The sequence below is a fragment of the Chiloscyllium punctatum genome, chromosome 14, assembly GCF_047496795.1.
Source record: "Chiloscyllium punctatum isolate Juve2018m chromosome 14, sChiPun1.3, whole genome shotgun sequence".
NCBI lineage: Eukaryota > Metazoa > Chordata > Chondrichthyes > Orectolobiformes > Hemiscylliidae > Chiloscyllium > Chiloscyllium punctatum.
The window spans coordinates 3,495,221-3,511,617 of NC_092752.1; the positions used below are offsets into that span (position 1 = coordinate 3,495,221).

Sequence of the window (16,397 nt, forward strand, 5' to 3'; positions counted from 1 at the left end):
CGGGCAAGCAAGGGTTTCATTTCTAAGGAGAGAAAGGTGTCTTTTCTTACTGCTCCATCTGCTGAGCCTGCTTCTAACTGTACAAATGTGTTATCATCCAGTTATTTACCTGAATGTGGAGTAATTATTTTAATATGTAAACGATTCTTCAGAGTGGAAAACATTGGTGCCCACAGTTACAGGAGCGGTGCAGCTAGCATTTGAGCAGCTCTTTCCTGAGTTGAGTAGATTTCTCTTTCTGAAAAGATCATGACAGAGTAACTATTACACCTCTGCTACTGGGAAATAAAGTCTATCGTTCTACAGTTACTGCAGGCAGTTCATCTACCATAGTCACTGACAGATACAGGCAGGGATTGTAAATATAGTCTGTAACAACAGACTTCCTGGTGTCCCTTCAAGCTGTAAGTCTGAATTGCTAAGATTTTGCTGAGGCCTCCAGTCACACACAGTATACTTTGTAATCTTTGTTCATTTCGTGAAGGTCAATCTGGGAAAATGATCAGTCAATGAATCCATGTTTTTATTTCAAAGTTGGTGACACATCAGCGCCTGAGACCACGTCACTGGATCCAGTTTACATGTGGGAACAAAAATAGAAGTTGCTGGAAAAGCTCAGCAGGTCTGGCAGCCTCTGTGGAGAGAAAGCAGAGCTGCTGTTTCAGGTAGATTGAGCTTCCTCAGAACTGTTCTGAAACATTAACTCCAGCAATTTCTGTTTTTGATTCTGACTTACAGTGTCTGCAGTTCTTTCAGGTTTTGTTTACAATGGGATTTTCTTTCTAAAGGTTTACATAAGCAGTTAAATGTTGGTGTCAAAGTGTGAGTTGGAGTTTTTATGGAATCTGTTGCAGGTTTTTCTGCTAGTTCTTGCAAAGCTGGACAATGTTGGAGATGTCATGTTTATTCCTCGCCCTGTTCCCATGGAGAAAGATGGCCTCCAGCAGCCTGTAAGCTGAGGGACTGATGGTTTGGTCAGGGGTTACAGGAGTTTCACTTTGTAAACAATGAGGGAAAGACAATGTGCTGAGATCAGACAGCTATGTGTCTAGTTGTTGTTGAGTGAGGCGGGAGAAGGCAGCACATTCAAACCTGAGCACTGCAGCCTGTGGGAATGCTCTCAGTACAGCAGATAAGGAGTTAAATCCAAGCCTTGTCTGTCCCCTCTGCTGGATGGGAAAGGTCACATTGACACAACTTTGAGGAAGAACAGGGAGTTGTCCCCGCAGTCCATGCAAACATTTATCAATGTCATAAGTGGCCATGATCACACTGATGTTTCTGAAGGTTTCTACAAGTTAATCAGCTGCTATGTTAGAATGGATTGGTCTTTAAAAAGAACTTAGTTGGCTGTAGAGTGCATGAGATTTCCTGCTACTATAAAAGGTGCTAGCGAAATTCAGGACTCTCTTTTCTTGAGGAGAATTTGGCAGCGATGGTGTTTTCTGTGATGCTGTTACTGTTGTCCTTCTTGTGAGTAGATGTGAAGGCAAGTTGGATCTTAAAATCCATCCAGAGACTCCACAGCTCTGGCAGAGAGAGAGAGAGATAAAAACAGAGTTCATGGGTCAAAGACAATCTTTCACAGAACTGACCGCTCACTGCTTTATAATTGATTATCATTGCTTTATGTCAGAGATAAGGATCTATATCCATGGTGTTTTCAAGTACAAAAATCATTCCAGTGTCAGCCCCTAATCCTGAGAGAGATCTGGGAGTTCAGATCCATTGTACCCTGAAGGTTGCTGCACAGGTGGATAGAGTGGTCAAGAAGGCATATGCTATGTTTACCTTCATCGGACGGGGTATTGAGTATAAGAGCTGGCAAGTCATATTAAAATTGTACAAGACATTGGTTTGGCTGCATTTAGAATACATGCACAGAACTGTGTACAGTTCTGGTCGCCACATTACCAAAAGAATGTGCACGTTTTGGTGAGGGTGCAGAGAAGGTTTACGATGATGTTGCCTGGTATGGAAGGTGCTAGCTATGAAGAGAGGTTGAGTAGGTTAGGATTGTTTTCATTTGAAAAAAGGAGATTGAGGGGGGACCTGATTGAGGTTTACAAAATCATGAAGGGTATAGACAGGATGGATAGAAATACGCTTTTTCCCAGGGTTGGGGACTCAATAACAAGAGGTCATGCTTTCAAGGTGAGAGGTGAAAAGTTTAAGGGGGACACACGCGGCAAGTACTTCACACAGAGGGTGGTGGGCGTTTGGGACGCGTTGCCAGCAGAGGTGGTAGAGGCAGGCACGGTAGATTCATTTAAGATGCATCTGGACAGATACATGAATAGGTGGGGAGCAGAGGGATACAGATGCTTAGGAATTGACCGACGGGTTTAAACAGTACATTTGGATTGGCTCAGGCTTGGAGGGCCGAAGGGCCTGTTCCTGGACTGTAAATTTTCTTTGTTCTTTAATCCAGAATATTCCAAAATCCTGAAGTGACTTGGTCCCATGTATTGCAATTGAAATTACCAAAGGGAAATTAGGAGACCAGCCAGGTTTTGAGATATCTAACAAAATATGGAGATGGAATATACCAACATATGAATCAGGAGCTGGCCATTGTAGGCCATTCAGCCCGTCCAGCCTGTTCTACCATTCAATGAGATCATGGCTGATCTGGCTGTGGCCTCAACTCCACTTTCTCATTTTCTCCCCCTACCTCCCCCACCCCGTGATCCGGGATTCACCCAGAGTACTGTGTATGGTTTTGGTCTCCTTACTTGAGGAAAGATGTAATTGTATTGGAGGCAGTTCAGAGAAGGTGCGTTAGATTAATCCCAGAGACAAGGCCTGTCTTATGAGGAGAGTGAGCAGTTTAGGCCTATATGGGGTGGAATGAGAGGAGATCTAATTGAGGGATATAAGATGCTAAAGGGGATTGATAAAATAGACATGGGGAGGGGTAATATGGGGCAATCTAGAATGAGAGGCGATAGGTTTGGGATAAGGGGAACAGACTTAAACCAGAGGTGAGGAGGAATTACTCCACAATTGTGTACCTGCTCAGGGATTGTTTCATCACTGAGTATTGAGAGACCCTATCAGGAACTCAGCATTGCAGGGATAGTCTAACATTCCCCCTTCATTACTGTAATCCACTGGATAACTAAGATAATGCACCATTACATCAGGACAGCCCTTTGAGACAAAGTTAACCCAAAGTGAAGGTTAATCCGATGAAAAATGTTTTCACGGCTAAATTCCCCTCTTGGTCGCAGGATTGGATTACTCCTTCAAGGCAGCATGGACTCTTTCTGTGCAGTTTGATTTTATGACATTTGTAAAGATGAAAATATTAACTGATGGATAGTCAAGTGGAGCAAACTTGTTTCTTTTTGTACTGTTAATGATTCTGACAGTCTGGTTAAATATGTACCAGAGCTCTGCAGGAGTTTTAATGAACAGGCTGGTTAATGTGTGGTTGAAGTTATTTTAATTTCTTGGTTAAGTGTGTTCATGTTCAGTTGGACAAGCCTGAACAGGCTTTGGAATGCAGATGGCTTGTTGTTTGGCTTTTTTCATTGACAACGGGGTTGGTTGCTTTGTTGGGATGGTGTTCACTCAGTAATGTGGGGTTTCTTTAAGATGATTCACTTTTCATTCTATTTATGGTGCAGAAGTAGGCCATTCAGCCCAGCACCATGCCAATGTTTGTGCTGTACATGAATCGCCCCCTTCCCCCTCAGCCTGCACTCACTGTATCCTTGGAGAGTTATCCTGGGTTGGACTGGAGCTGTGGTCACGTTTCACAGCTGGCTGGGAAATTGCCACAAGACAAACTGTTCTCTTTTCCCCCCTCACCCTTTAACAGCAACTGCGACACGAGAACCTGGTCAATCTGCTCGAGGTGTGGAACAGGAGGAAGCGCTGGTACCTGGTTTTTGAATTTATTGACCACACGTTGTTGGATGATCTGGAGCAGTGCCCAAATGGGTTGGAGTATGACAAAGTCAGAAGGTACCTGATTCAGATCCTGCGAGGGATAGCCTTCTGTCACAGTCACAATGTGAGTAAGCTGTCCAAGGCTCCTGGTCTCTCTCCTCTGTCTCTGTACGACTCTGTTAGAGAACAGGCAAAGCTAATTGACATCTGGGGTTCTGATATTGTAAACAAATCACAAGTCACTCAGGGTCAATTTCAACATTACACTCAAGATAGTTGGTCAATTAACTAGAATAGTCTCCATATCAATGTATAATGTAACTCCCCTCCTGACTCCCCAAAGCCTGTCTACCACCTACAAGGCACAAGTCAGGAGCATGATGATTTACACCCCACTTGCCTGGATGGGTTCAGCTCCAACAACACTCAAGAAGCTTGACACCATCCAGGACAACGCAGCCCCTACCTGATGGGCACTGCATCCATAAACATCCCCTCCCTCCCCCACTGACACTCAGTAGCAGCAGAGTGTACTGTCTACAAGATTCACTGCAGAAACTCACCAAAGATCCTCAGACAGCACTTTCCAAACCCATGACCATGACCTGGACGTTACTGTCGTTCAGATTAACATATTCGGCGACGACCATAAAATCTACAGCAGATGATACAGACGCAGAGTAAAACTAGAAAGTGATTGAGTTTAAACATTAAGGGTATGATATGTGGTGATGCTGGTGGAAATGGATCTCAAATCCAGGGGCCCAGATTCATTTTCTGGGAATGTAGCTTCAAATCCGACCACAGTAACTGGTGATACGTCAACTCAATGTACAAATCTGGAATAGAAAGCTAGTCTCAGTGTCTGTGAAACTATAATCAAAGGTAATAACCCACCTAGTTCCATACTGTCCTGTAGGGAGGGAAACCAGCCATTCCTTCCCCAGTCTACATGTGACTCCAGACCCACAGCGATGGGCGTGACTCTGAAATAGCCCAGCAAACCATTCAGATCAAATACTTTATCAGCGATGCTCACATACCATTAAAAACAAGTACCTGTGTAAAGAGAGAAATGGTATGCAGGAAAATAAAGGAAAATTGGCCAGATGTCTGAAGGAGGGACAGTGGATTAAACAGGAATTGGATTTATTCCGTTTACTTAACTCTCAAATCTGTTTCCTTTCAGATTATTCATCGTGACATTAAACCAGAAAACATATTGGTCTCCCGGTCTGGGGTTGTTAAATTGTGTGATTTTGGGTTTGCCCGGAGTCTGACAGCCCCTGGGGAGACGTACACTGATTACATAGCCACCCGCTGGTACCGTGCCCCTGAACTGTTAGTTGGAGACACCAAGTATGGCAAGTAGGTACTTCATGGTAAAGGAACCATCCAGAAACCTAATCACACAATACTGTCACTTTGGATAACAAACAAACTCAGAGAGAATGCTGGAGAAACTCAGCAGCTCTCGCTACTTCTGTGGAGAGAGAAACAGAGTTAACGTTTTGAGTCTGATACGATTTTTCTTCTATCTCTTGTTCAGTATTAAATTGCAAAGAGTGAGCTTGGAGGTACTGAATGGTATATCAAGTAAACAAATAGATATGTGAAGAGGCCATTCAGCCCATCAGGACTATTCTGCCATCCAATGAGTCTTCCGTGCCTCAAAACCATTTAACTGCCCTTTCTTGAATTAACGGAAATCTGCCCAATCAGTTCTGGCTGCAATGACTTCCTCAGCATCTGGATAATACCAGCTTCACTTTCATCTTTGTGAGAGAACGTTCTTCATTCTTAAACAGCCATAATAAACCTAACAAGTTTAATGTTTTCCACCAGCCCCCTCAGTTAGATTCCCCCTCCTTGCCCCACCCCAGTAAATTAAACAATCTCTCTGCTTTTATACCACCGTTATTCATTTTTTTGGTGAATATTTTTATTGAGAAAGATTTTGAAATTTTTTCACAAAATTAGAAAATTACTACAAAAAAGCACAGCAATCTTATAACAACAATAACAGTAAGCAAACCACTACTCTACTCAACAAACTATTTAGAAGAAAATAAAAGAATAAAGAGAAAAAAAAACCTACGCAAACTACAATTCAATAAAAACTAAATCAATAAAAAAGCTAAATGAAACTGAATTGAACCAAGGCAAATTAAGTTAAATTAAGTTACAACACTCAGCGCAATCTCACCAGTGCTCCCCACCACCAGGAACATCAGTTGACATACCCATATTTATTTGGGATTCTTCCCCCAGGTGCCCCCAGCACCACCAGGCACAGCCCTCATGGCTACACAAAGGCCCTGACCAATATAACCAACAAGCCTGGGTCTATATCGTTCAAAAAGGGCTGCCACGTCCTATAAAAACATTCCGTTTTCTGGTGCACCATACTCGTGAGGAAGTCCAGGGGGATGTGCTCCATAACTAACCTACGCCATCCCGAGAGTCCCGGGGAATTTTCCGACACTAAGCTCATCAGGATGTTCTTCCTTGCACAAAATGAAAGAATATTAAACAGTTCCTTCCCATGCTCGTCCAAAAAGGGGAGATTCAGCGAACCCAAGAGGAGGGACACCGGATCTACCTTGACCTCGGTTCCCAAGATCCCTTCCAAGACACTAGCTATGGTGCCCCAATATCTACGAAGTTTATGGCATGACCACAATCAATGAGTAAGAGTACCAACATCTGGTTTACATTTGGGGCACATTGGGGACGCTCTTGCCTTAAATTTCACAACCCGCTCTGGTGCCAAATAAGCCTGATGGAGTATCTTAAGTTGCAAAGCCTGCATCCTATTACAAATCAAAATCTTCCTTACGTTCTCCCAAATATCCTCCCATGCCTCTGACGAGATCTCCACCTCCAATTCCTGAGTCCAGATTCCGCACAGACGCTCATTGTCCTTCGAAATACTACCTCCTAATAAATGGTAGAGGGTGCTGACCGAGAGTGGACCCGTTGACCAAAGCATTCTCCTCTCTACCTCTGACTTATAGGGACTGACCATTAATGTAGTCTTTTTCTGTATAACGTCCCTAATCTGAAAATAACAAAACAGGTCCCTCATCGATAGTTTGTATTTCTGGCTCAACTGCTCGAAAGACGTCATGACCTTCCCGTCAAATAAATCTCCCAAACAGGAGACTCCACTAGACTCCCAGAGCCTAAAGCCAGAATCCATCGATCCTGGCCGGAATCCTAACATTCCTACAGTGGGAGTAAAAGGGGATGTTTTTTGTAAGTTGCTCTCACCTTGCTGCGTCATTCTCCATGCTTTAACCGTGTTAAGGACACTCGGAATTCTGCAATGCTCCATAACTGTCCTCAACTTGTCCATAAACAACAAATTAATGAGGGGTCATTCTGCCTGGGAGGCCTCGATATCCAACCAAATTGACCGTGGGTCCTGGCAAGCCCAACCAGCCACATAGGATAATAGGGAAGTTATAGGAGGGATACTTCTTAAAGTCTGGAAAGTCCACACGCCCCGACCCCATATCCCGCGGAAGCTGCAATTTTAAAAACTTAATAAGAGGCCGTCTGTGCCGCCAGATAAAAGAGCAGAGCCGAGTGTTAAGCTTCTGTAGCAGCTGCCTGGGCAGCATCAAAGGGAGCATTCACCCGGGGAATAATAAACAAGGAAGAACATTCATTTTAACCAGAGCTCGTCTGCCCAACCAAGATATCGGAAGGTCCTTCCAGCACCAAAGGTCCTGTCTTATCTTCTCTAGCAACTGCACAAAGTTAACTTTATGTAATTGATGGAAGGCTGGGGAAATAAAAACGACTAAATACAGGAAACCTCCCTGTGACCATCTGAAAGGGAAACCAGGTTCCAGCCCCAGGATCGGGTTCTCTAATAAGGCCCCCAACAGCCATGGCCTCCGACTTCATAACATTGATTGTATACCCTGAGGAAGAATCAAATAGATTAATCACTTCTATTAAATGGGGCAAAGATACCATCGGGTTAGTTAGAGAGAGAAGAATGTCATCTGTATAAGGGGTGATCTTATACCCTCCTGACCCCACCCCCAGGGCAGTTATATTAGGGTCCCTCTGGGTGGCCTCTGCCAACGGCTCAATCCCCAATGTAAATAGTAACAGTGTCAGACCTTATACCGTTAGTGAGAACCGCTGCCTAAGGGTCACTATATAACACTGCCACCCACCTGGCAAAGACCCCTCCAAGACCAAACCGCTCCAGGATGTAAAAGAGGCACAGCCACTCCACCCAGTCAAACACTTTCTCTGCATCTAGGGAGAGTACCAAGCCCGGAATTGACCCTTGCTGGTATACCCATATTTAGTACTGTCCTAATATTATTAGAGGACCTGTGACCCCCCGAATAAAACCTGTCTGGTCCTCCTTTATGATGAATGCCAATGTCAATGCCAGCATTTTCGACAAAATTGTAAAATCCACATTTAATAATGAAGTGGGCCTGTACAAAGTACAATCCTCCGGGGCTTTCCCTTTCTTGAGAATAAGAGAAATATTTGCTTCTCTCAGAGAGGATGGGAGGCAGTCCTGACTGTTTGAATAATTGTACATATCCAACATTGGCCCGGCCAGCGTGTTTATAAACTCCTTATAAAGCACGATCTGAAATCTGGGCTGAGCTGGGCACTTTACCACTCTGGAGCTGCCTCACCGTCTCCTGTATCTCTTGGATTGTCAGAGGGGTATTCAAAAGAGATGATCTGAAGTTACACCTGAGAGGTCCAAGGTCTTAAAAAAAGACTCCATCTTCACCAATCTGTCCTCACAGCCCTCGGGCCGGTATAACTCACAGTATAACTTCCTGAATGTTGTGTTAATCTTTTGGGAATCACAATAGAGAGTACCAGCACACTCTCTGATGGTTGTGATAGATTGGGGGGGGGGGCACTCTTCTTTCTGGCCAAGTACCCCAGATACCTACCCGGTTTATCACCATACTCACCAGAAAGGAAATCTCCCTCTTTGCTGTCTAGGTGAGTGCAGCATTCAGAGCAGCCCCGAGGGCTGTAATCTGCTGTAATGTGGTTCCAGATGGTCTGTCAAAGTATGCTGTCTCAGCTGCCTTCAGCCGGGCCCGTGAGCATATGCTGCTGCTCTCCCTTCTGCCCTTTCCGAGTCACTGAGGAAGAAATAATCAAACCCACTGCATAGGCCTTCACAGTCTCCCAGAGCACCGATGGATTACTGGCCGTACCTGAATTAATGTCCCAAAAAATTTTAAGTTCCCACAAAAAATACTCAGCAGACTTGTTATCCTTCGGGGGGAAAGGATCCATGTGCCAATGCCACAAGCCTGCCCCATCTCCACCGTCCTTAATCTCTGCGTACACTGCCCCATGATCAGAAATGGCTGTGTTCCCAATTCTACAGGACAGCACCGAATTCAAAAAGATCGATGGGGCAAAAAACATGTCAATCCTAGAGTAGTACTTACATGGGTTAGAGAAAAAGGTGTAACCCCTACCCTCAGGGTGAAGACATCTCCACACATCCACCAACCCCAGCTCCCTGTTCAGGTGCACCAGCTGCCTGGATTGCGGGGATATACCTGTGACACCCCTAAGCATCCTGTCCACCTTAGGATCCATACATCAGTTAAACTCTCCCCCAATAATTGTATGACGCACTCCAACGGCCATCAACCTAGAGAGTGCATCTGTTAAAAACTTGAGGGGGTGTGTTGGGGGCAATATACATTCAAGATCCCATACTCCTCTCCATGTATTAATGCTTTAAGGATCATAAACCACCCAGATTCATCCTTAATTTGGTCTAACAGCTGAAATGGGCGATTCTTCAGGATGAGTATAGCAACTCCTCTACTTTTCAAATTAAATGATGAGGGAAACACCCAGCTGAACCCTCCCTGCTGTAACTTTAACGTGCTCCTTATCAGTTTGATGTGTTCCTTGCAGCACGGCTACATCGACCCTTTCTTTTCTAAGGCTTTAAAGGATCTTTTTTCTCTTAATCGGTGAATGACTCTCCTTAATGTTCCAGGTGCACCATTTAAACAAATGGTTAACCATACCATCCGAAACAGTCTGTGACCCCCCCAAGAGGGAGAACCCCCAGTCATAATGCTCAGTGAAAACAGTAAACAGTTTATATAAACTTGAAAATACAACTATAAAAACTACCAAATCAAAACTTCTACTAACTACTTCTACAATGAACCAACATAAGACACAAATAAAAGGAGACTTCCCCCTTGCCCACAGGGGGCGCTCATACTGCCCACTAACCCCTCCATGGCTCCTTCTAGCTGAAGCTGAGACCCAAACCCAGGTAAACAAAGTACAAAAAGTTACACACGTCTTACAGCAAGAAAATTAAAAGTGGGCACTCAACCCGTCCCATCCATACTTTGACCCTTGGCAATCCTGGTAAAATGAACACCCCTCCCTACCCTCGGCCTTCCCAAACCTACCACCGCCCCACCACTACCCACCCAACCCATACCAAGAGAGAGAAACAAAAAGGGAATGATAGAAAAACAAAGGATAATGGGAGGAGAGAAAGAAGGGAGCAGAGAGAGAAAGAGAAAAAAAGGGAACCCCACTTGTCAAAAAAACAAAACCAGGAATACCAGACAAACTACAGAGAAAACAAAGTGAACACTATTGTCCATATTATTCGAGTGAGCCGGTCTATTTTAAAGTGTCCGGGAAGCCCTTTGCCTTTTCCGATGAGTCAAAACTAAACACGGACCTTCCGTGACTGAAACATAATATTGTCAGATATCTTACAGAGTACGGAATATCCAAGTCTCTCAGTCTCCTTTTTACCTCATCAAAGGCCTTCCTCTTACAGATCACAGCTGCAGAAATGTCTTGGAAATATATAATTCTTGATCCTTTGTATATATCAGAACCTGTGGATCCTTCCCCAGTGCTCTCGAAGCTCTAGCACCATTTGTTTACCTCTGTAGATCCAAATTATGGGGCACAGAATGTACCCATCATCAAATACCTTCAGTATAATGTGCTCACTGGGCAGTGCCCAGCTCAGTTCCTCTCTGGCAATAGATTACACTGGATCCCTGGGGAAGATCTGTTTCTGTCTCTCACTGAACTGGGAGGCACCAAGAGTAATGTCAATGAAAATGATACATTGAACTTCACTACACATCACACTTTATATCATGTTCCAAACTAGCCTGGTTACCCTGAAAGAATCTGGGAATAACAGCTCAGGGTTTCCCACAATCCCCATTCCATCTTGAACCAGCTCACATCTAGTCTCGACATACTTCTGTATTTGCGACCACCCCTGTCTTTTTCACTTACCCTATCCGACCCTTTCAATCTAACCTCCCTGAACCTTCCCTATGCCTTGGAGATCACTCCCAGCTTCTCCAGGCTCTACACAGGAACTGAACTGCCCTGGACTAAGTGGGATATCTGATGATGAAAGTTTTGGAGAGACTGGGCTGGTTTCCACTGGGGTTTTGAGAGTGAGGGGTGATTGGGTTGAAGTGTATAAGATCCTGAACAGTCTTGACAAGGTGAGTGTGAAAAGGATGTTTCCTTTTGTGGGTGAGTCCAGAGCTAGGGACATGGTATACAAATCCTGGTTTGCTAAGACGCAGATGAGGAGAATTCTTTTCTGTCAGACTTTAAAACTCTCTGCCTCGGAAGGAGGTGGAGTTATTAAATACTTTTAAGGTGGAGGTGGATATATTCTTGTTAGACTGGGGAATTGAGGGCTTTCAGGGCGTGGATGGGGAAAGTGCAATTTAAAAAACAGACACCGCATCCGCGACCTTACTGAATGTTAGAGCAGGTGTGAGGGGCTCCTATCTCATGCTTGTATATTCCAAGTCCCTCATTCATGGGTGCTACCCTAATGAACATCTTCCACACACTCCCTAAGGTATGGGACCTGCAGAAATTATCTCAATGCTCCAGGTGGAACAAGCAAATTATATTAAAGTTTAGCGTAACATCCTTGTCTTTGTACTTGCTGCCCCTTTAATAAAACCAAGGAGCTATACATTTATAAACAGCCTTAGGAACTCATCTGATCACCTTGGAACATATAGCAGGTACAGTGTAATATGTGTCAAGGGGATGTTATCCACACTGGTCGGGAAAACAGAATGGCAGAGTACTTTTCAAATGGTAATAGACTGGGAAAGGTTGATGAAGGAAGCGTGCTAAATATCTCTGCACACCAGTCACTGACCTCAAACAGGGTGGATGGGAAGGTAAAGATTATGTGTAAATGTCCTGGCCGTTCTCTCCTCCAGGCCTGTCGATGTGTGGGCTGTTGGTTGCCTGGTGATGGAGATGTTGACTGGAGAGCCACTGTTTCCCGGAGATTCCGAGATTGATCAATTGTTTCACATCATCAGGTGTGTCGGTGAGTCCACTCTCTGAGGAATGGAGCCAGCTCTCTCATCCTGTCTCTTCATTCTGTTACAGAATATCATTAAAACAATCTGACAATTCATTTCCTAGAACATCACTTTCAGAGAGTCATAGCGTCATTCAGTATAGAAACAAACCCTTCGGTGACATTTAATATACTTTTGGTCCATTCTTAGGAATCACTGGCTGGGCCCAGCATTTATTGCCTGTCCCTAGTTGCCCCTTGAGAAGGTGGGGGTGAGCTGCCTTCTTGACCCGCTGCAGTCCATGTGCTGTAGATAGACCCACAATGCCCTTAGGGAGGGAATTCCAGGACAGTGAAGGAACGGTGAGATATTTCCAAGTCAGGATGGTGAGCGGCTCGGAGGGAACTTGCAGGGGGTGGTGTTCCCATGGATCTGCTGCCCTTATCCTTCGGATTGGAAGTGGTCATTTGAAAAGTGCTGTCTGAGGATCTTTGGTGAGTTTCTGCAGTGCATCTTGTAGATAGTACACACTGCTGCTACTCAGTGATGGTGGTGGAGGGAGGGGATGTTTGTGGATGTGGCGCCAATCAAGTGGCTACTTTGTCCTGGATGTTGTTGAGCTTCTTGAGTGTTGTTGGAGCTGCCCCCATCCAGGCAAGTGGGGAGTATTCCATCAGACTCCAGACTTGTACCTTGTCGCTGGTGGACAGGCTTTGGGGATTCGGGAAGTGAGTTACTTGCCACAATATTCCTAGCCTCTGACCTGCTGTTGTAGCCACTATATTTGAGTGGTGAGTCCAGTTCAGTTTCTGGTCAATAGTAACCCCCCAGGATGTTGATAATCGGGGATTCCGTGATGGTAATGTCATTGAATGTTAAGGTGCAGTGGTTAAATTGTCTCTTATTGGAGATGGTCATTGTCTGGCAGTTGTGAGGTGTGAATGTTACTTACCACTTGTCAGCCCCAAGCCTGGATATTGTCCAGATTTTGCTGCATTTGAATACGGACTGCTTCAGGATCTGAGGAGCTGTGAATGGTGCTGAACATTGTGCAATCATCGGTAAGCATCCTCACTTCTGACCTTACGATGGAGAGAAGGTCATTGATAAAGCAGCTAAAGATGGTTGGGCCTGGGACATTACCCTGAGGAACTCCTGCAGAGATGTCCTGGAGCTGAGATGACTGACCTCCAACAACCTTCCTGTGTGTCAGGTACTTCCTCCTGAGCTTTCCCTGATTTCTCATAGGGCGGTTTTGCCACACTCAGCTGTTTTAGTGTCAAGGATGCTCCATTTCAAATCAGATGACAGTAAGAGTTGGGCTGGAGGAGGGGCTTTGGTGGATGTGTGAGGCAGTCACCTGTCAGTGACCACAGGAAGTGACCACAGGAAGTAGCTCGGAGATGTGAGATGGATGGAGCCCCTGGTTCCATCAGGAAGAGTGTGATAATGTGCTGCAGTACAGATTGCAGCAGGTTGACTCTGCTGAATTGGTTGGTAATAAATCGTTTCCATTTAGCTGTGATGGAGCTACACAGCTAAAGGAAGAATAGTCAGGAGCAGCACTCTGTATGTGGTCTTCACATTGAACTGCAGCTGGTACAGGGACAGTCTTGAAGCTGCATATATTCTTCACTCACTCACACACTCACTCACTCACACACTCACTCACACACTCACTCACTCACACACTCACTCACACACTCACTCACTCACTCACACACTCACACACGCACTCACTCACACACGCACTCACTCACACACACACTCACACACTCACTCACACACTCACTCACTCACACACTCACTCACACACTCACACTCACACTCACTCACTCACACACACTCACTCATACACTCACACACACTCACACTCACACACTCGCTCACTCACACACTCGCTCACTCACACACTCGCTCACTCACACACACACTCACTCACTCGCTCACTCACACGCTCGCTCACTCACTCACTCACTCACACACTCACACACTCACACACGCACTCACACACGCACTCACACACTCACTCACACACTCACTCACTCACACACTCACTCACACACTCACTCACACACTCACACTCACACTCACTCACTCACACACTCACTCACACACTCACACACACTCACACTCACACACTCGCTCACTCACACACTCGCTCACTCACACACTCGCTCACTCACACACACACTCACTCACTCGCTCACTCACACACTCGCTCACTCACTCACTCACTCACTCACACACTCACTCACACACACACTCACTCACTCGCTCACTCACACACTCACTCACACACTCACTCACACACTCACACACTCACTCACACACTCACTCACTCACTCACTCACACAGCCAAAGCCAAATGTCAATTCCCGTCTCTACACACTATCCATCCCACCCAGAAGATACTCAGCGCAGTGTGGACAGGAATGTTCACCCTCAGCTGCTATTCACAATTTGGTAGCCGTAAGTGAACAATGTTAGAGATTGGGTCGTTAGACTGTATTAAAGTTGCATTAGCCTTTGTCACCGTCTGTTGCCATGGAGACAGAAACACAGAATTTTAAGAAATCCATTTCAGGCCAACAGTTGGCAGGAGCGATGGATTCCAGGGCCTCTGTTATAATCATTTGTAGCCATTTGAAATGTATCCAGTTCTTTAGAAGAAAGATTTCTATTTGTTTAGGATTAGACCCAGTGATCCAGTCGGTCTTAGTGGAGAGCTGGGAATATTGACACTCCAAATACAATTGTGCTCTTTTAGTTTGCTTCCTGAACTGTGACTCACCTTCCATCAGGCGAATTGGAGGCTTGTGACTTTCCATTAATTATTTACTCACTTTGCTGTTTGTTATTCCAAGAGTGAATGATGATATTTATATTTTAGTGTTAACCATGTGTCCCACTATATTACCACCTCACTGATTCTAGGATTCAGAGTTAAAGACAGCTGTACTCTCGAATGTTCAGTCTTAGGCTCCTCAGATCTTCAGTAATCATGTCCATTGTTCACTTCATTCAAACCAATAGAGTGTGCATTCCTGTAGCACCTATTAAATCCTCAGCTCATCCCAAAGTGTCATACAACCAATGAAATACATTCAATGTGGCCCTGCTGATATAATGGCAAAGTATTATAATGGCCTTCTGGTATTATCTCTTGGACCCAGATAACATTCCAGGGACCTGAGTTCAAATCCTGCCATGGGAGATGGTGGAATTTGAATTCAATAAATGTTTGGAATGATGAGTTTCATGATGATCAGAAACCATCTGGTTCACTAGTGTCCTTCAGGGATGGAAACTGCCATCCTTACCTGGTCTGGCCTACATGTGACTCCAGACCCACAGCAATGTGGTTGACTCGTAACTGTCCTCTGGGCAATTAGGGGTGGGGCAATAAGTGCCGACCTGACCAGTTATGCCCTCATCCTGTGAATGAATAAAAGAAAAACAAAATGTAAGAAAATCAGTAGCAATTAAATAATAAGCAGATGATCTGCTCTTGGACTGAGCTGACAAGAGTTCCTGATCACACACTCTGGTGAGATCACACAGTCACCAATCTCGTGAGAGTTTCACTTTAACTCAGCCACTGGAGAATTCTTTTCTTAAAAATGAATTTTAAAAAACACCTGTTGAGAGATGTTAAAGCCCCTCAGTGGAGCAAGCAGCCTTGAAACCTTGGTCTCCTGAACCAAAATCACTGCCGCTTCCGAGATCAGACAAAATCAGGTGGGTGTGGCTGTAGGTGAGAGCCCCGTTTATACACTAGATACAATTACTGAATTACTTCACAATAGTTTATTCCCCCAAGTATTTAACATCCTGTAAGAGCTAAAAATCAACAGCAGGAAATTCTCCCCAGAATCTGTCAATTGTTGCTTCCAAAGTGGATCCAAAGCCCAGCTGATTGGTTATTCATTCACTGCTGTTTGGGGGACCTTCCTGTGCATAGATTTGTTGTCTTGGTGACCTAGATTGCAGCAATAAGTAACTAATGGGAATTAAAAATTGGCCACAACGCCCATGAGAGAGCCCAGGGATTGTAAAAGATGATAATGAAATTCTAGCTCTTCCTTCAATGGACCAATCACCGAGGTCATGGAGACATTGCTCAGACCTACCCCT

At 44.8% G+C, this 16,397-nt stretch overlaps 1 protein-coding gene and 1 long non-coding RNA gene across 2 annotated transcripts in view; one reads left to right on the plus strand and one right to left on the minus strand.

The window, feature by feature from the left end:
* LOC140485546 (cyclin-dependent kinase-like 2) overlaps nucleotides 1–16,397 on the plus strand; it is a 65,614-nt gene that overhangs the window by 15,916 nt on the left and 33,301 nt on the right. The window contains exons 3-5 of the mRNA XM_072583762.1: nucleotides 3,827–4,021; nucleotides 5,087–5,265; nucleotides 12,174–12,286. Coding sequence (XP_072439863.1) covers nucleotides 3,827–4,021; nucleotides 5,087–5,265; nucleotides 12,174–12,286 — 487 coding nt within the window. The remainder of the gene's footprint in view (nucleotides 1–3,826; nucleotides 4,022–5,086; nucleotides 5,266–12,173; nucleotides 12,287–16,397) is intronic.
* Nucleotides 523–4,643, minus strand: LOC140485547 (uncharacterized). The gene is made up of 3 exons (XR_011962383.1): nucleotides 4,461–4,643; nucleotides 3,977–4,073; nucleotides 523–1,529 (listed from the first exon to the last, which is right to left on the minus strand). It is a non-coding gene; the product is annotated as an uncharacterized lncRNA (long non-coding RNA).